Source organism: Salmo salar, chromosome ssa13 (assembly GCF_905237065.1).
Source record: "Salmo salar chromosome ssa13, Ssal_v3.1, whole genome shotgun sequence".
Taxonomy (NCBI): Eukaryota; Metazoa; Chordata; class Actinopteri; order Salmoniformes; family Salmonidae; genus Salmo; species Salmo salar.
Window position 1 is genome coordinate 14,217,815 of NC_059454.1, and position 26,799 is coordinate 14,244,613.

The 26,799-nt window shown below is 42.2% G+C and overlaps 1 protein-coding gene across 4 annotated transcripts in view; it reads right to left on the reverse strand.

The window, feature by feature from the left end:
• LOC106566491 (GRIP1-associated protein 1) overlaps positions 1-26,799 on the reverse strand; it is an 80,998-nt gene that overhangs the window by 23,336 nt on the left and 30,863 nt on the right. For all 4 annotated transcript variants that reach the window (XM_014134569.2, XM_045692969.1, XM_045692968.1 and 1 more), the window contains 3 exons: positions 19,856-19,989; positions 18,777-18,893; positions 14,596-14,689 (listed from right to left, as the gene is read on the reverse strand). In XM_014134569.2, coding sequence (XP_013990044.2) covers positions 14,596-14,689; positions 18,777-18,893; positions 19,856-19,989 — 345 coding nt within the window. The remainder of the gene's footprint in view (positions 1-14,595; positions 14,690-18,776; positions 18,894-19,855; positions 19,990-26,799) is intronic.

Consider the following 26,799-nt stretch of genomic DNA (forward strand, 5'->3'; position numbering starts at 1 on the left):
CTACTCCCGTCCCATCCCATTGCTGCCTGCGTCTCACCAGCAGGGCTGACCAGAGAGCTGAGCAGAGGGCTGAGCCTGCTGCTGCATTATTGAAGATGAGTGTTGGGTTCATTGAGGCATGTCTGCATCCTGAATCATTTACATCCTGCTAATGTCAGCTCTCATCTACGACCAACGCCTTACTGCCTTCTACAGGTCGGGCCCCCATTCCTTTTCCATGGCCTCTACAACCTTCTCTGCTCTGTGGATCTGGCTGATGTTATGGGAGGGCAGGGTTTTTTACAAAATATATTTTTGTCCTGAATACAAAACGCTATGCCCCACCCTCACGCCTGTTGTTGTACCAAAAAAACATCTGCACTAACATTACAGCACAGCTGGCTGTAAATATGACCACTGTAAGATACGGTAGATCATTATAGGATCCAATTAATATCCGGTTTTGAGTGTCAGCTTTTATGGGCTCTCCTTTGCCAGATGTGTACATGTTCATATCTACCAATGATACAATGTGTTTTTAAATATTTACACAATGCATCTTTTGAATACTCTGTAGTGTCACTGCTCTAGCTACCTTCAACAACATGCAAATAAGCCATATCGCAAGTGAAAACAAAAATTCTCTCTCCAAAGACATCGGCTAAGATTCTTTTTTTTTCTCCCCCACTTCACCCCGTTGTTTACGCAGTCTGACAAGTCCAGCGAACAGGAGATCTTCAACTTTCATAGCACCACAATATTTACAATTGGAAGACGACAGCCTTAACAGAATCTAGCCTGGCATTACAATGTTAAATCAGTCAGTCATGAAATGAAAAACAGGAGGAGAGCACACATGGAGGACAGGAGGAAGCCACATCATCTCTTGCATGCGGGGGATGGAAAGTCCAACCCACTTCCTCTAAATGAGGATGACTATGTGAAATAATGACCTCATTGTTAAAACCAAGGTTGTTACAGGGCACAAGCGGTACTAAGGATCCTACCTCCACTCTGCAAACTGGAATCAGTGTGTGCTCGCTCGCTCACGCGCGCATGCCAAGCACTATTGAAAGATATTAAGTCCCTTGAGAGATGAGCACAGACTTCTTTATTAGGTCATATCAACCTCCACTCATCTCTGAGCTAGAATAACAGCACTACTGACCATTGGACTTCTAAACTCAATCCCGATAACCTCCTTTAGCCCTTCCCCTCCACTTTGAGTGATCCAGCATCAAGTTGGAGTGGTGTTGAAAATTCAACTTTGAACGAGAGGTAGTGCCTTTTTAGGCCTCTAGATGACCCTCCAAACGATGCGAATCGACATAGACTTCCTATCAAGTGGTTAATCAAAACTCCCATAAAGCTCTGTGACCCAAGGCTCTAATGTTGCTTCAGGAAGATGGCTGACAAAAATACTTTAGTGGAAGCAAATGTAAGTAATTATAACTTAATAACAAAGTGAAGATGGCACTGTAGTAGATGGCCGCCATTTGCTAGCTCCGACCTAACTTTGATTTTGTTGTTTATTTATAAATGTATCTGCTATCATTTCTTACAACCGACAACAACTTTGAACATCAGATTGGCAGTTACCTCAATTCCAGTTTTAACTTCAACTCATCTGTCCTGGGCTCTGTCTGTAATTCCAACTACATCTTCGGGATACCCAAGAGGAAACACCGACGTTACAGTGGCAAGAGAGGGGGGATCCTGGAGAGATTAAGGCGAAGGAAGAACCAGCAACCTCTTCCCTCCATTCTATTGGCCAAAGTGCAGTCAGTTGATAATAAGATGGATGACCTCAAATCGTGGATTTGCTACCAACATGACTCTCGAAACCGCAATATTCTCAGCTTTTCTGAAACATGGCTCAGACAATATATGGGACTTATTTCACTTCTTCCTGTCCTCTGCCGTAGCCTCAGGGTTGTCTGTGGTACCCCTATTCTTTAGCTATCCAACTCTACGGATTCGTCATTCACCGTACCGACAGGACAGTGGAGTTGGGGAAATCGAGGGGGGAGGGGTATGCCTCTTCATCAACAACTGGTGTGCTGACTCGAGCGAGGTTGAAGTGTTGACTAACTGTTCACCCGTCTTGGAATACCTTATGGTCAAATGCCAAGCTGTTATTGTGACTGTTTCAGCTGTTATTGTGACTGTTGTATACATTCCACCTCAGGACAAGAAACATAACAAGCTGGCATTAAACAAAATGTACAAGGCTATAACCAAGCAGAAAAATGTACATCCAGTGGCTGCTTTTCTGGTTGCCGGCGATTTAATTCTGCTTCATTGAAACGCGTGATGTCCAACTTCCTAGACCACCGTTAATCTACCCTCAAGCAAGCATACAAGGCTCTCCTTGGTCCTACATTCGGCAAATCAGATCAGGTACTCCTGCTTCCTGTTTACAAGCACACGCTCAAACAGGAATTACCCCTAACTCGCTTCGTTGAGAAATGGTCTCCAGAATCAGAGATTATGCTACAGAGCTGCTTTTCTAGCGGTAAGTGGAATGTTTCGGGACTCCACCAATAACATCAACGAGCTAACCACCTCCGTCACCGGCTTCATTAGGAAATGCATCGGTGTTGTTGTCCCCACAGTTAAGGTTCGCTAAACTAAAGGATAGGGCTACTGCAGACAACCCTGAGGCTACAGCAGAGGACAGGAAAAGTACAAGAAGTCCCGCTACGACCTGCACAGAGTCATCAAACGACAAAAGGACAATATAGAAGTAAGGTGGAATCCTATTACACAGGCTCCGACGCCCACCGCATGTAGCAGGGGCTACAGCCCATTATGAATTAGAAAGGATGAGCCAGCCATGATCTTCCCAATGATGCGTCTACTAGACAAACTCAATGCAATTTATCAACGCTTTGACAATAACATAGTGCCAGGTGTGAGGGCTGCCACCAACCTAGAAGATTTGGGTCCGAGCGAGATCACCCATTGGTTATGGCACCCAACTCCATCATCCAGACCCACTCCAATTTGCATACCAACAGAACCATAGACGACACAATCTCAATTGCACTCCACACTGCCCTCACCCACCTAGATAAGAGGAATATCTATGTGAGAATGCTGTTCATTGACTACAGCTCAGCGTTCAACACCATGGTCCCCCTCCAAGCTCGTCAACAAGATTCAGACGCTGGGACTGAACACCTCCCTCTGCAACTGGATCCTCACTTCCTGACGGACCAACCCCAGGTGGTAAGGGTAGGCAACATCACCTCCGCCACGCAGACCCTCAACATGGGGGCCCCACAGGGGTATGTGCTTAGTCGCCTCTTGTACTCCCGGTTCACCCATGACTGCGTGGCAACGCACGACTCCAGCACCATCATCAAATTTGCTGACGATAAGACAGTCTGATCACCAGCAACAATGACACAGCATACAGGGAGGAGGTCAGAGACCTGGCAGCGTGGGGCTGGAACAACCTCTCCCTCAACGTTAGTAAGTCCGAGGATCGTGAACTACAGGAAACTGAGGGGCGAGCACGCCCCCATCCACATTGACAGAGTAACAGTGTATTGGATCGAGAGCTTCAAGTTCCTCGGTGTCCAAATCACTAAGAACTTAAAATGGTCCACATGCACAGTCAAGAAGAAGGCGCGACAGCAACTCTTCCCACTCAGGAGTTTGAGAACGTTTGGCATGGGCCCATCATGCCAAATAGTGTCCCCCTCTACGTCACAATGGGATTCGATGAGTTCTAGCTTCTGTTGCTAGGGCTGTTGCTAGAACTTGCAACATTCTGACTGGATTACGTAATGAACCAAAGCGTCAGTTGCTATGCTGGTTGCTTGGCTCTATTTTACCTCGTAGCAGTCGCGAAGGAAGGATGCGGGCAGTTCTATTTCACCGCATTAACGCTCGCTCAGTCCGCGCAAATAAATTACCTCTGAATTTCTCTCCAAGGGCGGTGTTTTTGAAGGTACACATTGTTAAATAGGAATAAATAATTTAAGCTGTTTTTAGATTGACGTTGCTAGCTACTGTACTTACATAGACAGAGCCTGGACTCCAACCAGGATCTCTAGTGGCACAGCTAGCACTGCAATACAGTGCCTTAGACCACTGTGTCACTTGGGAGTACTATGAAGACACCATTGATCTCGACAAGAGGAGCAACATTCAGAGAAATTCACAATTCAGGGTAACGTTACGCAATTAGATAACTGGACGGATTTAGCTATGTACAACCATTTTTCGTCTAACGTTAACTAGTTGCTAGCTATACATATAGTTCAGTGGAGGCTGCTGATAATGTCTGGAATGGAGTAAATGGAATGGTATCAAACACGTGGTTTCCATGTGGTTGATACCATTCAATTGACTCCATTCCAGCCATCATTATAAGCTGTCCTCCCATCATCAGCCTCCAACGATATAGTTATCTGTCTGTCATATTGAGGTGTCGAGCTAGAAGTTAAACCTGATCAGGGCGGCAGGTAACCTAGTGGTTAGAGCGTTGGACTAATAACCGAAAGGTTGCAAGATCGAATCCCCGAGCTGACAAGGTAAAAATGTTGTTCTGCCCCTGAACAAGGCAGTTAACCCACTGTTCCTAGGCCGTCATTGAAAATAAGAATTTGTTCTTAACTGACTTGCCTAGTAAAATAAAAAATAAAATGGACAGGCGTAAACAATTATGGTAATTCCAAATGCCCTAAACTATGTGACGTGGACAACTACTCTTCTCTTCAACTTGTTAGGCAATCATATTTACATACGCGGAAAGGATGGCCAGCCACACAGGAGGGTGGTTTTTACCAAGGTCATCTTGAGTGACCGAGGTCATGAACGCTGGAACAAGGTATAACATACTTACAGATCACTGAAACCCCACCTGATGTGGTGGAAGTTGTGGAACCAGATCAGAATGCCTTCGAGTACTACCTTCAGGCAGACTGAGGAGGATGTGAAGGCTTTTGACCAGGTAAAAATTATTATCCGCTGATCATTTATTTTCTGTCCCTCTAAGAAATATGTCAGAAATGTATTTGTAATATGAACCATAATTGCATGTATTCCTGTCATCAATCAAGGTGAGACTGAACATGGACAAGGTGCAGAAGAAACAGAAGGAGAGCTACCGGAGCAGAATCAAGAAGGGGACGAAGTGCTACGACACCGGGGCAAATTACTTGGTTTGGAAGAAGGACGAAAGGAAGGCGAGACCTGGGAAACCTCACTGCTCTTTCGCTCCTAGCTGGGGTCACCATCTGTTAAAGTGAATATAAAAAAATCTCAGATAATAACTATTTGCATTTGCACACAAAACCTGATGCTAGTTTTAGTTTCCCCTAACACTGACATTTTTCTCTGTCTACTTAGGGTTACCTCTGTGGAAGCAGCTGGACGGTCGACCACTGGAAGCACTGGCGCCCTACACTTCAGTGAAGCCCAATATACAAAGTATGTAAAGCTTTGGTTGACATTTGAGAAAGCAAGAAAAATGGTAGTTATGTTAAGCTTATAAAAATGTTCTCTATCCAAATGACTTTAGGACCATCGAATGTCCGAGCTCCCCTGGAGGTATACCGTCCACCAGAACCAGTGAGTTCGGATCAGTCTGATTCTCTGTGCTCTGAGTCGGAGGGGGACCAGCTTGAGAAAGACTATACCTTCCAAAAGTGTTGAAAAGTACATATCTCCCATTTATAACACTGCACTAATCCATCAAATTTTCTCCCTGCAAAGTGTAACCTGTGTGTTTGCTTGTTTACGTCTCTGTCTGCTACCCTGTTCCCTTTGGGTTCTGTCCAACACTCAGATGTTGAGCCACCTGAGGTCCTCCATTACCAACCACCCTCCAACTTTTCTATACATTATTTACAACTACTGTTATTGTCATTATCTGCTAATGTAACCGATGTTAAATGGCTAGTTATTTAGCGGTGGTGCGCGCTAATAGCGTTTCAAATCGGGTGACGTCACTCGCTCTGAGACCTGAAGTAGTTGTTCCCCTTGCTCTGCAAGGGCCGCGGCTTTTGTGGCACGATGGGTAATGATGCTTCGTGGGTGTCAGTTGTTGTGTGCAGAGGGTCCCTGGTTCAAGCCCAAGTTGGGGCAAGGAGAGGGACGGAAGCTAAACTGTTACACTAAGAAAGTGTTCTTGCTCTATCATACTGGGCACATATGTAAAATACACAGATTAACTAAAAACACTAGCACTGCAAACACTCATTTTCCCTCTTCGTCCCCCTTCTGAGACTGGCTGCCTGTTGAGAACAAGTGACAGGCAGAACCTCCCACCCACACAGCAACCACCACCTCTATATATTCCACACACCAGAATTCAGTATTTTATTCTATGATTGCCATCTGAGTGCATAAAAAAAAAAAAATAATGACACAACTGTACCAAAAACTATTGAAGTTTATGTATTAAAATCTTAAATATTGGCAGGTTGGTTTTCACAGCTGTTTCACAAGGTGTTCATTATTGTAAGCTGTAAGGTATCCTTTGGTGGTATTTATTTGTTTCACATTATTCATTGTTGTATCCTAGGACCTACAATAGATACATATATATTCAACTACAACGGTGTACTAATGAGCTATGAGATTTAAAGTAAATCATAATAGAGGACTACTAAGATTATACTATTTCAGTGTAGATAAGGGAAGGGCAAGTTAAAATAAAAACATAGCCAGACAAGCCAGTGTATGAATCAAACGGATTTGCAAATGAATGGAGTGGAAAGTAGCGGACTTCGTGATCTGTAAGGTAAGTAACTTTAATGTGTCAAGCAGATTGCATGTTTTCTCTGCCATTTCCAAAACATTGCAGTATTTAAGACATGGATTTCATGTTGTAATGTTAACAAGGTACCCAAAAGTAGTTTGAAGTAATGTTTTCATTTCATTAGCTAAACAAAACCTGTTTAAACAGTGAAATTGACGCGGAAATCAGCCTTGTTTGCATAGCAATGATGAAAAGAACGTCATTTAGGCTGTAATGATCTCCAAAATGTGAATCATTAGGTCATCCCACCGCTGATATAGCAACGGATGCTAATTGTTTATCCAATCCCATTGTGACGTAGAGGGGGGCATTATTTGGCATGACAGGCCCTCAAATCCTCAAAAGGTTCTACAGCTGTACCATTGAGAGCATCTTGACTGGCTGCGTCACTGCTTGGTATGGCAAGAGCACTGCCGTCGATTGCATGGCGCTGCAGAGAGTGGCGCGGACAACTAAGTACCATCACTGGGGCCGAGCTCCTGGTCATCAAATCTGACACCAACAAGCTCCTGAACAGCTTATATCCCCAAGCCATAAGACTGCTAAATAGCTAACTAAATGGCTACATGGACTATCTGAGTTGACCTTTGCATTTTATTTTTGGACTGCACACAGGGCCATACATACTACGCACACATACAAACACTCCATCATTTGCTCTCACACACAGCATACACACACATTTACACTGACTCTACACACCCACTTGCATACAATCATCATATACGCTGCTGCTACTCTGTTTATCATATATCCTGATGCCTAGTCACCTCACCCCTATACATATCTACCTCTATCGATCCAGTTACCCTTTTTTGTTTTTTTTTCAGCAGAGGATTATCCTTTTAAGTGAGACAATACTTAGATCTACCTCTACCTCTATCGATCTATCGCACATTGTAAATATGGTACTGACCCTATATATAGTTTGCTTACTTTATCGTGTTCTTCGTATTTCTATCTTGTGTTTTTGTTCTACCTTGTTATTCTTAGTATTACATGATTATTCATTACTGTATTGTTGGGGTTAGAGCTTACAAGAAACGCATTTGACTGTACTTGTGCATGTGACATTAAAACTAGAAACTCGAATCATGCAAAAAAAATGTACAGTTAAGAGGAATGCATTAGTTAATGTTGAGAAAAACCCTTATCCATATTTACGGAAATTGCTTTTTAATAAGCTAGCTGTCTAGCTAACATTAGCCAACTAGCTATACATTTAGCTTGCTATATAGACGTTTCACATTTGTATGAATGTGTCGTTTAATGTTTTAGGGACTCCTAAGCAAACCAGGCTGTCCTCTTGTGAAATCCAGTGGATGGATAGATTATTTACATCTAGCTAGCTACCTAAAGCATTTACTGCAAATTGAATGTACAATTTTGTAAGCTTGCCAACCCCTATCACAGAGTGATTCCATGTAACTTTTGTGATTTGTTAAGCAACATTTTACTCCTGAACTAATTTAGGCTTGCCTAAGCAAAGGGCCTGAATACTTGTGCAACGACTATATTTTAGGTAAGAATGTTAAAATATGTATTACATTTTTCTTCCACTTTGACAAGAGTATTTTCTGTAGATTGTTGACAAAAAATGACAAATCCATTTGGATCCAACTTTGGTAACACTTTTTCAAGCCACTGTATTGGCAGTTTCCTTCCCTTGGCAAACTAAAAAGCACTACCACTATTGAAAGACAAGTTGCTTTGAGACCAACTTTTATCTGCTGTGATTGCGTTTTTGTTTTGAGTTTTACATCTAGCACTAGACTGTAGAATTAGCAACAGTCATCAAAATTATTAAAAGTTTTAAAAAACAATTCTAATAAATGCAACAGTTGGACAATGGACAAAGATACTACACACTAAGATTTTTTTTACATCCATCAGATATTGACTGAATTATAGCACAACATATTTTACTGGCATGGACCAATAATGAATGAATGCAATTCCGGTACTACATTTATTGTCAAATCTCATTCTTTTATATTTTGTGTTAATATAAAGAAAATTATCTGCATAAATACTCGGGGTATTTGCAAATATGAATAAATTAACATAACGGGGTTGAATATGGCATCAACCACCAGAAACTTGTTCTTTCTAGCCCTACCTGCACTGTATAGACTGCCTCACTAATTATGGTTGTCACGTTCTGTTGCATAATTTAACAAGTGTGTCAATAACAGGATACCCTCGGATTAAAAATCAACAGGCTTGGCTCTAGATTACACCAATCTATACATACTTTACATTGTTTGCGAGATCAGACATAAATGTCACTAAAATCCAAGGGTTAATTTTTGGGAAGTTGCTTTCATTTCAGCGCATCTCATTTGTAAACAACTGTATTAAATAGTGATGCACCGATATGACATTTTTAGGACGATACCGATATTTTAAGCTAATATCGGCCGATTCCGATATGTTCACCGATATATCGTGCATGCCTAGAATTAAATTGTAACTTTTTTCAGTTCCACATCAAATTAACAACCATCAAAATAAAGTATTTTCTTCTCTTTCTTGTGATGTGAGTCTCGAGACAATGCATTAAATCCCAGACAAAGCTTTAGCTACTACAGCGACTGAAATGACTGCAACACTTAAAGAGCTACAGTTAGTTTCAGAATGGGTGGCAAGGAATAAGTTAGTCCTAAATGTTTCAAAAACAAAAAGCATTGTTTTTGGGACAAATTATTCACTAAACCTCAACCAAATCTTGTAATGAAAAATTTGGAAATTTAGCAAGTTGAGGTGACTAAACTGCTTGGAGTAACCCTGGATTGTAAACTGTCATGGTCAAAACATATTGATACAACAGTAGCTAAGAAAGTGCTGCTCTGCCTTAAGAGCACTATCAACAAAGCAGGTCACAACAAGGCAGGTTCTGCAGGCCCTGGTTCTGTCCCACCTGGACTGCTGTTCAGTCGTGTGGTTAAGTGCCACAAAAAGGGACTTAGGAAAATTGCAATTGGCTCATAACAGGGCAGCACAGCTGGCCTGTTAATGTACACAGAGAGCTAACATTAATAATATACATGTCAATCTCTCCTAGCTCAAAGTGGAGGAGAGATTGACTTCATCACTACTTATATTTATGAGAGGTATTGACATGTTGAATGCACCAAGCTGTCTGTTTGAACTACTGGCGGACAGCTTGGACACCCATGCAACCAGAGGACTCTTCACAGTCCCCAAGTCCAGAACATACTACGGGAGGCACACAGTACTACATAGAGCCATGACTATATGGAACTCTATTCCACATTAAGTAACTCATGCAAGCAGTCAAAAAACAGATAAAAATACACCTTATGAAACAGCGGTGACTGTGAAGAGACACAAACACAGGCATAGACACAAACACAGGCGTACACATGTAGACATGGATTTTGTGTTGTAGATATGTGGTAGTAGAGCAGTGGCCTGAGGGTACACAATGTGTTGTGATATCTGTTGTAATTGTATTGTAATGTTTTTAAAATTGTATAACTGCCTTAATTTTGCTGGACTCCAGGAAGCTGCTGCCTTGGCAGGAACTAATGGGGATCCATAATAAATACAAAGAGACGCAACGGAAAGACGATGTATTCCATTGAGCCCATTTCAGCCATTACCGGGGTGCGTTTGCCAGGTCATTACAATCATTTCCACGGTCGTAGATTTAACGGGGAAAAACAGCAGGCACGAGCAAGAAGAGTATGAAAGAGTCGCAGGAGTAAAATGAAAGCAATCAACCCAGCGAGATTTAAATGACAAGAGGATTCTGCACCCCTCCATCAAAGGAAATCGACAGATCTTCAGGTGGGTGGGTCATGCGCGTTGCTAGCAGTACAATCTCCTTTTCTCTCTCCCTCTCTCTGAGATTCATTTAACTGGCTTATAGAAGAAGAGCACAGAAAGGATGCAAGTGAATTTGAATACTTCCAAGATTTGAGCTAAATATTCAAAAGTTATAAGCATAAATGTCAATGTGAAATGAGCTTTAAACACTGTAGCATTTTAGAACATGGTGTAGTGTAAACATATTGCTAGGTTCAGAAATCTTGCCATTGTCCTTGCATCTTTCACCTCATATCTGTACTCTCTACGCCATGATTAACTTAAGACACATTTCAACAAACAAGCTCTCTTTTCAGTATCATGTAACTAAGACTTGGCCTATATAAAAGTCTTAATAATTCAATCAATCATTGCAGTAGTTACAGCACAGCATCTACAAAGAAAACAGTAATGATGAAAATATCCTCTTTAACATCGCCAACAGGAGGACCATTATGAAGATCAAGAAAAAACATCAAGGGTGAAACGAGAGTTTTATTTGAGAGTGAACTACTTCAAATGTTTATTTGCTAGTGCTTTCCTAAACGCATGCCCTGGAGTGTGCCCTCTGAGTGCAGTGCAGCACAGCCCTATCACGATGTTACAGACCTTCATGAAACTAAAGCCTGATGATATCATTGAGCTTGAGTGCCTGCACGCTCACAATAAGGACGGCATTCAGACAGAGACCCAAGTCTGAGCACTGATGACAAGTCCAGGTAGTGAAACTGGGTCAGTCTCTATTGAGCTTATGGTACGTTTTAAAGCCCATCTACATCAGTTTAACGTGAAATGTTACTATGGTTGACATTTTGGATCTGCGAATGCCATTTCGATTTGAATTTCTGAAACAGTCTTTACTACCTAGCCAGTAACAACACCACAGCTAGCATACTTAGCATAACTTTATTATGTTTCACTGTGCTAATCATTCTAAAAAGTGCTTTAATTTCATTCTGAATAGCTTTTCTTGTAAACTCCGCTAGTTTTATATGGTAATGGTGTTCCATTTACCACTCCACTCTACATAATGCCTCATGGACTTTAAATTAGCACGGATAATACTTAGAACGGAACTTGTGCTAATCTGGTCGAGGACAACAGCAGAACAGGGTGCAGAGGAATCTCAAAAACACAGCCAGCCGAACCACCCTGACCTTATTAAAAGAAAACAACAAAAATGTTATGCAGAGCCCACAGCTTATTAGTTTGAACAAAGAGCCGTTTCAAGTGTATCTGAGCACTCCAATAGTGGCAAATTTAAAATCGAATTACCGTAAAATGTTCAATGCCAAATCTCAAATAGCTGCCTGTCCCTTTTAATAGCCAAGCAATGGCAAACATTTCACCAAATAAATGACCCGTCTAAATTAATTATTTACGAAGTTAACATGAGTTACCATGAATTGTTTGTTACATTAAATAATTCAGTAATGACAAAAGAATTATGCCATTTTAAATCACCAGTAAGAAACTGCTAACAGCTGAGAACTGCTAACAGCTGAGAACCGCTAACAGCTGAGAACTGCTAACAGCTGAGAACTGCTAGCTAACTGGCAATCATAACAACAATCAACTTCGGGAGTACAGACCCCTAGAAATTGACCAATCGCCCTCTAAGAACTGCCGAAAAAGCACAGTCAAGGAAAATAATTATTCTGTCAAGGACATTGACTCTACTTAAAAATATATATATATACTAAGACAAAGTAAACGTGACAGTGTGTAAATGATAACACATAAGTGCAGGAAATGAAGAAATTGTTGGAAGGGAATGTTGGAATTAAACAATTAACTATGCAAATGAGAAAAAGCTGTGTGTATTAAGGAAATAGAAGCCTGGCTTAAATAGAACCCTGTCTCTAAAAAGCACCTGTTGTGTTCAGTGATTTAAGCATATAAACTTCCGTGATATTAATTTAAGTTTTACGGTATTATAAATAGGAACGGAAAAACATTTAAGAGTGGATTATAAAAGCAAGACAGTGAATCAGGTTCAAATGTAATAATATAATTGAATAAATCCCCCACTGTGAAGGAGCAGGATAGTGTCTATTTATGCAAGTAGTTAGAGAATAGGTTATTTTAGGTGAAACAATTTCTACTTTTGCCCTCAAGACATGAAGCAAGATGTACTGGAATAATCAACAGTCAACTCTCATCTTTAAGCACCCTCTGTTTTTTGGTTCAACAGTAATAACCATAAACTCACGATTCAAAAAATAAACTGCACGAACAGCGAAAACTCTGAACTTCCTAGTTGGGCTACATTTCAGCAGACAAAATGAAAGCAAATCTTAACTGGCTTTAAAACGTACATTGCCATTCGACAGACAAAATACTAAGCAAAATATGTAGGCATACAGTTCATTCGGAAAGTATTAAGACCCCTTGAGTTTTTCCACATTTTCTTATGTTACAGTCGTATTTTAAAATAGATTAAATAAATAGAAAAATCAACCAACACACAATACCCCATAATGACAAAGCGAAAACAGGTTTAGATATTTTTGCAAATGTATTAAATATTAAAACAGAAATACCTTATGTCAGTATTCAGTCCATTTGCTATGAGACTCGAAATTGAGCTCACGTGCATCCTGTTTCCATTGCTCATCCTTGAGATGTTTCTACAACTTGACTGTAGTCCACCTGTGGTCAACTCCATCGAATAGACATGATTTGGAAAGGCACACACCTGTCTATATAAAGGTCCCACAGTTGACAGCGCATGTCAGAGCAAGAACTAAGTCATGAGGTCGAAGGAATAGTTTGTATAGCGCCAAGACAGGAATGTGTCGAGGCACAGATCTGGGGAAGGGAACTAAAAAAATGTCTGCAGCATTGAAGGTCCCCAAGAACACAGTGGCCTCCATCCTTATTAAATGGAAGAAGTTTGGAACCACAAAGACTCTTCCTAGAGCTGGCCGCCCGGGCAAACTGAGTAATCTGGGGAGAAGGGCCTTGGTCAGGGAGGTGACCAAGAACCCGATGGTCATTCTGACAGAGCTCCAGAGTTCCTCTGTGGAGATGAGAGAACCTTCCAGAAGGACAACCATCGGTGTAGCATTCCACCAATCAGGCCTTTATGGTAGAGTGGCCAGAGAGAAGCCACTCCTCAGTAAAAGACACATGACAACCCGCTTGTAGAACTCTTTGACCATGAGAAACAAGATTCTCTGGTCTGATGAAACCAAGATTGAACTCTTCAGCCTGAATACCAAGCGTCACGTCTGGAGGAAACCTGGCACCATCCCTATGCTGAAGTATGGTGGTGGCAGCATCATGCTGTGGGGATGTTTTTTAGGGGCAGGGACTGGGAGACTAGTCAGGATCAAGGGAATGATGAAGATGAAGTACAGAGAGGTCATTGATGAAAACCTGCTCCAAAGCGCTCAGGACCTCAGACTGGGGTGAAGTTTCACCTTCCAACAGGACAATGACCCTTAGCACACAGCCAAGACAATGCAGGAGTGGCTTTGGGAGAAGTCTCTGAATGTCCTTGAGTGGCCCAGCCAGAGCCCGGACTTGAACCCAATCGAACATCTCTGGAGTGACCTGAAAATAGCTGTGCAGCGACGCTCCCCATCCAACCTGACAGAACCTGAGAGGATCTGCAGAGAAGAATTGGAGAAACTCCTCAAATACAGGTGTGCCAAGCTAAGCTTGTAGCGTCATACCCAAGAAGACTGAAAGCTGTAATCGCTGCCAAAGGCGTTTTTATAAATGTACAAACATTTCTAAAAAACGGTTTCTGCTTTGTCATTATGGGGTAGTGTATAGATTGATGAGTGAATTATTATTATTTTTTAATCCATTTTAGAATATGACTAATAAAATGTGGAAAAAGTCAAGGGGTCTGAATACTTTCCAAATGCACTGTACTTAAAGTAGCTACAAATAGTAACATTTCTTGAAAAATAACAGTATTGAAAAAACCATCCTGTGGCTATTTCCAAATACCCCGGTATACAGTATATACGGTATATCGCCCAAGCTCAGAACGTTACCTATCCTGCTGTCCATGACATAGGTCTCGATGATAGCACTCTTCTTACAGATGTCATCAGCCATGGAGGAGCAGCTGACCTCTAGGTGTTTCACCTGCAAACACAGTAGATAGACATATTAGATGCACCAGAAACACAGGAATAGATACATACTGTATACAAAGCACCCGTCACAGCTAACAGCATGTACCAAGTCCATCAATCATCTCTCACACAGAGCAGGCAGGCAGGCAGCCAGTATAAGTATATAATATGATCTCGGGAAAAACATCCCAGGCAGCATAACAGCCAGGCCAAGGCACGAAAACAGCAAAGCACAAAAACAAGCAACAGCAATAGGTTCCTGTTCAGTGCAGCTACAGACATATTCAGGAGCATTTCAAAGTGATTTAAAATCATCAGTAAAAGATGGTATCACAATTTCATTGGGGAATAAATCAATTCTAGTGGTCCAAAAATAAAGATTCATCACTGCCGCAGACTGCAGAGAGGAACATTAACCTTATTCCACAACTTTCTTTCATGTCATCTCATTCCAAAATCATGGCCATTAATATGGAGTTGGTCCTCCCTTCGCTGCCTTAACAGCCTCCACTCTTCTGGGAAGGCTTTCCACTAGATGTTGGAACATTGCTGCAGGGACTTTAAGCAAGAGCGTTAGTGAGGTCGGGCACTGATGTAGCGCAATTAGGCCTGGCTCGCAGTCGGCATTCCAATTCATCCCAAAGATGTTCGATGGGGTTGATGTCAGGGCTTAGTGCAGGACAGTCAAATTCTTACACACCAATCTCGACAAACCATTTCTGTATGGACCTCACTTTGTGTACCGGGGCTTTGTTAAGCTGAAACAGGAAAGAGCCTACCCCAAACTGTTGCCAAAAAGTTGGAAGTACAGAATCGTCTAGAATGTCATTGTATGATATAGCATTAAGATTTCCCTTCACTGGAACTAAGGAGCCTAGCCTGAACCATGAAAAACAGCCCCAGATCATTATTCCTCCTCCACAAACTGTACATTTGGCACTATGCATTCAGCAAGGTAGCGTTCTCCTGGCATCCGCCAAACCTAAATTCGTCCGTCGGACTGCCAGATGGTGAGTGTGATTTAACACTCCAGAGAATGCGTTTCAGCACTCTGCGGTCCCGTTCTGTGAGCTTGTGTGGCCTACCACTTCGGGCTGAGCCGTTGTTGCTCCTAGACATTTCCACTTCACAATAACAGCACTTACAGTTGACTGGGGCAGCTCTAGCAGGGCAGAAATAGGATGAACTGACTTGTTGGAAAGATGGCATACCTATGACTGTGCCACATTGAAAGTCCACTGAGCTCTTCAGTAAGGCCATTCTACTGCCAATGTTTGTCTATGGAGATTGCATGGCTGTGTGCCCAATTTTATACCCGTCGCGTGTGGCTGAATTAGCCAAAACCACAAACTTAAAGGGGTGTCCACATCATATTGGCCATGTTTAATTTTTTATTTTATTTATTTCACCTTTATTTGACCAGGTAGGCTAGTTGAGAACAAGTTCTCATTTGCAACTGCGACCTGGCCAAGATAACGCATAGCAATTTGACACATACAACAACACAGAGTTACACATGGAATAAACAAAACATACAGTCAATAATACAGTAGAAAAAAAAGAAGAAAAAAAACTATATACAGTGAGTGCAAATGAGGTAAGATAAGGGAGTTAAGGTAATAAATAGGCCATGGTGGCGAAGTAATTACAATATAGCAATTAAATACTGGAATGGTGGATGTGCAGAAGATGAATGTGCAAGTATAGATACTGGGGTGCAAAGAAGCAAGATAAATAAATAAATACCGTATGGGAATGAGGTAGATAGATGGACTGTTTACAGATGGGCTATGTACACGTGCAGTGATCTGTGAGCTGCTCTGACAGCTGGTGCTTAAAGCTAGTGAGGGAGATATGAGTCTCCAGCTTCAGAGATTTTTGCACTTCGTTCCAGTCATTGGCAGCAGAGAACTGGAAGGAAAGGCGACCAAAGGAGGAATTGGCTTTGGGGGTGACCAGTGAGATATACCTGCTGGAGCGCGTGCTACGAGTGGGTGCTGCTATGGTGACCAGTGAGCTGAGATAAGGCAGGGCTTTACCTAGCAGAGACTTGTAGATAACCTGTAGCCAGTGGGTTTGGCGACGAGTATGAAGCGAGGGCCAACCAACGAGAGCGTACAGGTCGCAATGGTGGGTAGTGTATGGGGCTTTGGTGACTGACGGATGGCACTGTGATAGACTGCATCTAGTTTGTTGAGTAGAGTGTTGGAGGCTATTTTATAGATGACATCGCCAAAGTCGAGGATTGGTAGGATGGTCAGTTTTACGAGGGTATGTTTGGCAGCATGAGTGAAGGATGCTTTGTTGCGATATAGGAAGCAGATTCTAGATTACATTTTGGATTGGATGCTTAATGTGAGTCTGGAAGGAGATTTTACAGTCTAACCAGACACCTAGGTACAGTGAGGGAAAAAAGTATTTGATCCCCTGCTGATTTTGTACGTTTGCCCACTGACAAAAAAATGTATCAGTCTATAATTTTAATGGTAGGTTTATTTGAACAGTGAGAGACAGAATAACAACAAAAAAATCCAGAAAAACGCATGTCAAAAATGTTATAAAATGATTTGCATTTTAATGAGCGAAATAATTATTTGACCCCTCTGCAAAACATGACTTAATACTGGGTTGCAAAACCCTTGTTGGCGATCACAGAGGTCAGACATTTCTTGTAGTTGGCCACCAGGTTTGCACATATATCAGAAGGGATTTTGTCCCACTCCTCTGTGCAGATCCTCTCCAAGTCATTAAGGTTTCGAGGTTGACGTTTGGCAACTCGAACCTTCAGCTCCCTCCACAGATTTTCTGTGGGATTAAGGTCTGGAGACTGACTAGGCCACTCCAGGACCTTAATGTGCTTCTTCTTGAGCCACTCCTTTGTTGCCTTGGCCGTGTGTTTTGGGTCATTGTCATGCTGGAATACCCATCCATGACCCATTTTCAATGCCCTGGCTGAGGGAAGGAGGTTCTCACCCAAGATTTGACGGTACATGGCCCCGTCCATCGTCTCTTTGATGCGGTGAAGTTGTCCTGTCCCCTTAGCAGAAAAACACCCCCAAAGCATAATGTTTCCACCTCCATGTTTGACGGTGGGGATGGTGTTCTTGGGGTCATAGGCAGCATTCCTCCTCCTCCAAACACGGCGAGTTGAGTTGATGCCAAAGAGCTCCATTTTGGTCTCATCTGACCACAACACTTTCACCCAGTTGTCCTCTGAATCATTCAGATGTTCATTGGCAAACTTCAGACGGGCATGTATATGTGCTTTCTTGAGCAGGGGGACCTTGCGGGCGCAGCAGGATTTCAGTCCTTCACTGCATAGTGTGTTACCAATAGTTTTTTTGGTGACTACGGTCCCAGCTGCCTTGAGATCATTGACAAGATCCTCCCGTGTAGTTCTGGGCTGATTCCTCATCGTTCTCATGATCATTGCAACTCCACGAGGTGAGATCTTGCATGGAGCCCCAGGCCGAGAGAGATTGACAGTTCTTTTGTTCTCCAGCCTTGTGTAGGTCTACAATCTTGTCCCCGACATCCTTGGAGAGCTCTTTGGTCTTGGCCATGGTGGAGAGTTTGGAATCTGATTGATTGATTGCTTCTGTGGACAGGTGTCTTTAATACAGGTAACAGGCTGAGATTAGGAGCACTCCCTTTAAGAGTGTGCTCCTAATCTCAGCTCGTTACCTGTATAAAAGACACATGGGAGCCAGAAATCGTTCTGATTGAGAGGGGCTCAAATACTTATTTCCCTCATTAAAATGCAAATCAATTTATAACATTATTGACATGTGTTTTTCAGGATTTTTTGTTGTTATTCTGTCTCACTGTTCAAATAAACCTAACATTAAAAGTATTTTTACTGCTCCAACTACATTGGTAACCGGTTTATAATAGCAATAAAGCACTTCAGGGGTTTGTGATATATGGCCAATATACCACAGCTAAGTGCGTTATCCAGGAACTCAGCTTGGCGTCGTGCCTAAGGACAGCCCTTAGCCGTGGTATATTGGCCATATACCACACCTTCTCGAGCCTTACTGCTTATGTATACACTAGTATTATATTATAATTAAGTATGAATAGCATAGAGATTCTACCTTCTCCTCCAACATCCACTTCTCCTGCTGCACCTCAGCCAGCCTCTGGAACAGCTCCCCAACCTCATCATCAGACAGGTCAGCAGGCCGCTGGGACTGGGGGCTGCCGCTGGCGGACTGGGGACACACGGGACCAGAGAGCACTGTTACACCTTCCCTACATTAACTTAGAGACAGAGTCAGACAGAGCGAGAAGCTATTTTGTGCAATCCGTTTACTACACTTCTCTCTCTACACCCCTTACCAGGGGTGGAACAAGCTTATCTCTGTATTATACACACAGAACTGGAATACGTATTTGATCTGTTCAGTGGAAACAATTGGAGGATTCTGAATTGTATGGTTTAGAGATTTATTTTTCTCTGTCTTTCCCTTTCCTTAACAATCCACATCCCTGGCAGAGAAACATTACAAGACATGTATTTATTCAAAAGGATTCTAATTATAGTATCCACTGTTTTTTTAAAGCTATTAATAGCAGAGGAGCACATAAACATGAAATGCATGTGAGCTCCCTGTTGAGCTGCCTGTCATGACCGTGGTTGCTGAAAGTTCAGCCTCTCATCTCTGCCTCAGTATGTACTGTTTGTACTCTGTGCAGCTACCAATGCAATATAAGAGGTACTGTGTTGCTGCAGACATCATCATTGGTTGTCTTGGTGGTTCCTTACATCAAAACATTTCTCATAATTCTATGGGTGGATTATGCAGTTTCATAACTCTTTTCCACCTCATTTGTACTCTTTACTGTCAAACATCAATCTCGTCAACACTCTGCGTACCATTGCTTTCACGAACTACAATGCATGTGCCTTGGCCAGTTCTGTGGACTCGTGTGCAGACTTGGTTTCCTGTCTCTAGCTGACTAGTGTAGTGTACTTTGTTGGTGCTCTGTGCTGACTGGTGTAGTCTACAGTACCTTGTTGGTGCTCTGTGCTGACTGGTGTAGTCTACAGTACCTTGTTGGTGATCTGTGCTGACTGGTGTAGTCTACAGTACCTTGTTGGTGTTCTGTGCTGACTGGTGTAGTCTACAGTACCTTGTTGGTGCTCTGTGCTGACTGGTGTAGTCTACAGTACCTTGTTGATGCTCTGTGATGTGGCTCCCTCCTTCATGATCTCCCCGTAGCTGAAGGACGAGACACTGCTGCTATCTCCCCTCTGCTGCTTAGGACTAGGAGAGCTGATCTCTGACAACACCAGCTCCTCCAGGCCTGGAAACACACACAAACACTCTCTCAATGTGGGAGTCTTACTGAGGAATTACAGCTGAAGTAATTATTTCTAAGTGGTGAAAAAAGTAGTTAGTGTTCAATCATCAAACACCTTTTGACATTTTTTGACGTGGTTAATATTCCCTTTCAGGACATATCAAAGCAAGGGCACACTGCTGACCATTTCAACGCACTTACGTATGGCTGGTTTTCATAAGCTGCATTACTGTCCTCCCAACTGTAACTACAGAACATAGTCTACCACCAACATCCATTACGTGGCTTGGATAAGGAAACAAACACAGTAATTAAGTTAGGACCCAGTGCATTATGCATAGAGGGAAGTCTCAGTCCGTGGGTACTTATGGATTTCCCATAGAAAACTAATGGCTGCTGTGGGAAGAACTTCTTGGCAGGCGTATATACAGTTGAAGTCGGAAGTTTACATAAGAGTTTTGATTACTCCAGCCTAAGTGTTTTTCAACAACTCCACAAATTTCTTGTTAATAAACTATAGTTTTGGCAAGTCAGTTAGGACATCTACTTTGTACATGACACAAGTCATTTTTCCAACAATTATTTACAGACAGATTATTTCACTTATAATTCACCGTATCACAATTCCAGTGGGTCAGAAGTTTACATACACTAAGTTGACTGTGCCTTTAAACAGATTGGAAAATTCCAGAAAATGATGTCATGGCTTTAGAAGCTTCTGATAGGCTAATTGACATCATTTGAGTCAATTGGAGGTGTACCTGTGGATGTATTTCAAGGCCTACCTTCAAACTCTGTGCCTCTTTGCTTGACATCATGGGAAAATCAAAAGAAATCAGCCAAGACCTCAGAAAAAAATGGTAGACCTCCACAAGTCTGGTTCATCCTTGGGAGCAGTTTCCAAACACCTGAAGGTACCACGTTCATCTGTACAAACAATAGTACGCAAGTATAAACACCATGGGACCATGCAGCCGTCATACCGCTCAGGAAGGAGATGCGTTCTGTCTCCTAGAGATGAACGTACTTTGGTGCGAAAAGTGCAAATCAATCCCAGAACAACAGCAAAGGACCTTGTGAAGATGCTGGAGGAAACAGGTACAAAAGTATCTATATCCACAGTAAAACGAGTCCTATATCGACATAACTTGAAAGGCCGCTCAGCAAGGAAGAAGCCACTGCTCCAAAACAGCCATAAAAAGCTACACTATGGATTGAAACTGCACATGGGGACAAAGATCATACTTTTTGGAGAAATGCCCTCTGGTCTGATGAAACAGAAATAGAACTGTTTGGCCATAATGACCATCGTTATGTTTGGAGGAAAAAGGGGGATGCTTGCAAGCCGAAGAACACCATCCCAACCATGAAGCACGGGGGTGGCAGCATCATGTTGTGGGGGTGCTTTGCTGCAGGAGGGACTGGTGAACTTCACAAAATAGATGGCGGAGGGAAGAAAATGATGTGGATATATTGAAGAAACATCTCAAGACATCAGTCAGGAAGTTAAAGCTTGGTTGCAAATGGGTCTTCCAAATGGACAATGACCCCAAGCATACTTCCAAAGTTGTGGCAAAATGGCTTAAGGACAACAAAATCAAGGTATTGGAGTGGCCATCACAAAGCCCTGACCTCAATCCTATAGAAAATGTGTGGGCAGAACTGAAAAAGCGTGTGTGAGCATGGATGCCTACAAACCTGACTCAGTTACACCAGCTCTGTCAGGAGGAATGGGCCAAAATTTACCCAACTTATTGTGGGAAGCTTGTGGAAGGCTACCTGAAAGGTTTGACCCAAGTTAAACAATTTAAAGGCAATGCTACCAAATACTAATTGAGTGTATGTAAACGTCTGACCCACTGAGAATGTGATCAAAAAAATAAAAGCTGAAATAAAGCAATCATTCTCTCTACTATTATTCTGACATTTCACATTCTTAAACCAAAGTGGTGATTCTAACTGACCTAATAAGGACAAGGAATCTTTACTAGGATTAAATGTCAGGAATTGTGAAAAACGGAGTTTAAATATATTTGGCAAAGGTGTATGTAAACTTCCGACTTCAACTGTATGTAGGCATCTACTAACTTAAGACCCTTCTGGACTGGTGTAGGGTACAGTACCCTTCTGGACTGGTGTAGGGTACAGTACCCTTCTGGACAAAGATAACTTTCCCTACTTTAAAATGTCTGATTCTCAACTTTCTGTAGAGAAACCATTAAACATTTAAGACCACCAAGTAAATTATACATGGCCCAAAAGAGGATTGCCCTGGCATCACCAACAACCTACGGAGAGGAAGTAAGAGTATGCATTGCTCTGTGGCACATTTTAAGAGGGGGCGCAACATAAAATATTAAGATATCTCAATCTGGTCGACAGTGTGTTTGGGGTGAGGTGGGGGGTGAAGTGGGGTTGAAAGGGTTTAATATACCACACTTTACTGAGAAAAATACAGGTACTGCTGGTTGTTTTTCTGTTATAATCTTTGGGTGCCACGTGTTCTCTTGCTTTGTAAAAACAACAGCTACATTCAGAAGGTGATATCATGTTAATGGAGAGGGTGTGGCATAAACCACTTGCTAGTTGGCAAGTAAATATTTCATCCTCACTAGCTCTACATATCAATATCACGTTCAACAATCAGCTGCTCACCCACATATTTAGAAATACAATTGTCTCTAGATGCTAAGGGACAATAACACCACTGGTTCCAAGCCATTACCATTCCTAAACATATTTTACTTCTTCAATGTCTCGAACAATTCACACGCTCAGTTAAAGATGCTGTAGGATATTGGTGTACAATGCACCTCTTTACCTCATTATTCCCTGCCTGTAGCAAACCACACTGCGGACATTGAGGTTGTCATCTCTGCAGACTCACTTCCCTGCACTAAATGTTTCATGTCTGTGATGATGTAACATACGCTGCGTCACAGTTCAGGGCATGAAAGGATGTCCTTCAAAACCCAGTCAACCCCCCCCCCAAAACACCAACGCTTATATCACATAGAACATGTAGCTAAAGTGCCTTCAGAAAGTATTCCCACCCCTTGACTTAATATACATTCTTGTGTTACAGCCTGAATTCAAAATGGATTAGATGTATATTTTGTCATCCATTTACACACAATACCCCATAATGACAATGTGGAAACGTGTTTTTAGAAATGTTTCAAATTTCACATTTATTGAAAATGGAAATATCGCATTTACATAAGTATTCACAAGCCTGAGTCAGTACATTGTAGCAGCAACATTTCTGGGAAACTCTATAACCAATAAGAGTCTAAACCCTGTCTAAGCCAGGGGCACTGAATAACAGATTCACTACATAAAACAGAAACAAATCTAAAGGAAGTTTATTCTGAGGTGTCTGTCCTATATCTGAGACATAAATATATGTAAACATTTGTCATATACAGTAAAGGTCAAAAGTTTGGTCCCACCTACTCATTCACAGATTTTTACTTTTACTATTTTCTACATTGTAGAACAATAGCGAAGACATTACTATGAAATAACAGATATGGAATCATGTGGTAACCAAAAAAGTGTTAAAATATGAAATGTATTTTAATTTGCTTAGATTCTTCAAAGTAGCCACCCTTTGCCTTGATGACAGCTTTGCACACGCTTGGCATTCTCTCAACCAGCTTCACGAGGTAGTCAGCAGAAATGCATTTCAATTAAACAGGTCTGCCTTGTTGAAAGTTCTTTTGTGGAATTTATTTCCTTCTTAATGCGTTTGAGCCAATCAGTTGTGTTGTGACAAGGAAGCGGTTGGTATACAGAAAATAGCCCTACCTGGTAAAAGACCAAGTCCATATTATGACAAGAACAGCTCAAATAAGCAAAGAGAAATTACAGTCCATCCTTACTTTAAGATGTGAAGGTCAGTCAATCAGGAAAATGTCAAGAAATGTCCCAGTTTCTTCAAGCGTTGTTGCAAAAACCATCAAGTGCTATGATGAAACTGGCTCTCATGAGGACCGCCACAGCAAAGGAAGATACAGAGTTACCTCTGCTGCAGAAGTTCATTAGAGTTACCAGCCTCAGAAATTGCAACCCAAATAAATGCTTCACAGAGTTCAAGTAACAAACATCTCAACATCAACTGTTCAGAAGAGAGTGTGAATCAGTGGAAATCTGTCCTTTGGTCTGAAGAGTCCAAATTTGAGATTTTTGGTTCCAACCGCTGTGTCTTTGTGAGACGCAGAGTATGGTGAACGGATGATCTCCACATTTGTGGTTCCCACCGTGAAGCATGGAAGAGGTGTGATGGTGCTTTGCTGGTGACACTAATTTATTTAGAATTCAAGGCAGACTTAACCAGCATCGCTACCACAGCATTCTGCAGTGACATGCCATCCCATCTTGTTATCACTTAGCGGGACTATCATTTGTTTTTCAACAGGACAATGACCCAACACACCTCCAGGCTGAGTAAGGGCTATTTGACCAAGGAGAGTGATGGAGTGCTGCATCAGATAACCTGGCCTGCACAATCACCTGACAACCCAATTGAGATGATTTGGGATGAGTTGGACCGCAGCCAACAAGTGCTCAGCATATGTCGTAACTCCTTCAAAGCTGTTGGAAAAGTATTCCAGGTGACGTTGGTTGAGAGGATGCCAAGAGAGCGGTCCTCAAGGCAAAGGGTGGCTACTTCAAAGAATCTCAAATATAAAATATATTTTGATTTGTTTAACACTTTTTTGGTTACTACATGATTCCAAATGTGTTATTTCAAAGTTTTGATGTCTTCACTATTATTCCACAATGTAGAACATAGTAAAAATAAAGAAAAACACTTGAATGAGTCGGTGTGTCCAAACCTTTGCCTGGTAGTGTGTGTGTGTGTATATATATATATATATATACACTGCTCAAAAAAATAAAGGGAACACTAAAATAACACATCCTAGATCTGAATGAATGAAATAATCTTATTAAATACCTTTTTCTTTACATAGTTGAATGTGCTGATAACAAAATCACACAAAAATAATCAATGGAAATCCAATTTATCAACCCATGGAGGTCTGGATTTGGAGTCACACTCAAAATTAAAGTGGAAAACCACACTACAGGCTGATCCAACTTTGATGTAATGTCCTTAAAACAAGTCAAAATGAGGCTGAGTAGTGTGTGTGGCGACCACGTGCCTGTATGACCTCCCTACCATGCCTGGGCATTCTCCTGATGAGGTGGTGGATGGTCTCCTGCGGGATCTCCTCCCAAACCTGGACTAAAGCATCCGCCAACTCCTGGACAGTCTGTGGTGCAACGTGGCGTTGGTGGATGGAGCGAGACATGATGTCCCAGATGTGCTCAATTGGATTCAGGTCTGGGGAACGGGCGGGCCAGTCCATAGCATCAATGCCTTCCTCTTGCAGGAACTGCTGACACACTCCAGCCACATGAGGTCTAGCATTGTCTTGCATTAGGAGGAACCCAGGGCCAACCGCACCAGCATATGGTCTCACAAGGGGTCTGAGGATCTCATCTCTGTACCTAATGGCAGTCAGGCTACCTCTGGCGAGCACATGGAGGACTGTGCGGCCCCCCAAAGAAATGCCACCCCACACCAAACCGGTCATGCACCCACCGCCAAACCGGTCATGCTGGAGGATGTTTGAAGGCAGCAGAACGTTCTCCACGGCGTCTCCAGACTCTGTCACGTCTGTCACATGTGCTCAGTGTGAACCTGCTTCATCTGTGAAGAGCACAGGGCGCCAGTGGCGAATTTGCCAATCTTGGTGTTCTCTGGCAAATGCCAAACGTCCTGCACGGTATTGGGCTGTAAGCACAACCCCCACCTGTGGACGTCGGGCCCTCATACCACCCTCATGGAGTCTGTTTCTGACCGTTTGAGCAGACACATGCACATTTGTGGCCTGCTGGAGGTCATTTTGCAGGGCTCTGGCAGTGCTTCTCCTACTACTCCTTGCAAAAAGGCGGAGGTAGCGGTCCTGCTGCTGGGTTGTTGGCCTCCTCCACGTCTCCTGATGTACAGGCCTGTCTCCTGGTAGCGCCTCCATGCCCTGGACACTACGCTGACAGACACAGCAAACCTTCTTGCCACAGCTCGCATTGATGTGCCATCCTGGATGAGCTGCACTACCTGAGCCACTTGTGTGGGTTGTAGACTCCGTCTCATGCTACCACTAGAGTGAAAGCACCGCCAGCATTCAAAAGTGACCAAAACATCAACCAGGAAGCATAGGAACTAAGAAGTGGTCTGTAGTCACCACCTGCAGAACCACTCCTTTATTGGGGGTGTCTTGCTAATTGCCTATAATTTCCACTTGTCTATTCCATTTGCACAACAGCATGTGAAATTTATTGTCAATCAGTGTTGCTTCCTAAGTGGACAGTTTGATTTCACAGAAGTGTGATTGACTTGGAGTTACATTGTGTTGTTTAAGTGTTGCCTTTATTTTTTTGAGCAGTGTAATTAATATATATAAATATATATATATACATACATATATATACATACATACTTTTTTATATATATTTGATCCCCTGCTGATTTTGTACGTTTGCCCACTTACAAAGAAATGATCAGTCTATAATTTTAATAGGTTTATTTGAACAGTGAGACAGAATAACAACAAAAAAATCCAGAAAAACACATGTCAAAAATGTTATAAAATGATTTGCATTTTAATGAGGAAAATAAGTATTTGACCCCTCTGCAAAAGTACTTGGTGGCAAAACCCTTGCTGGCAATCAGAGGTCAGACGTTTCTTGTAGTTGGCCACCAGGTTTGCACACATCTCAGGAGGGATTTTGTCCCACTCC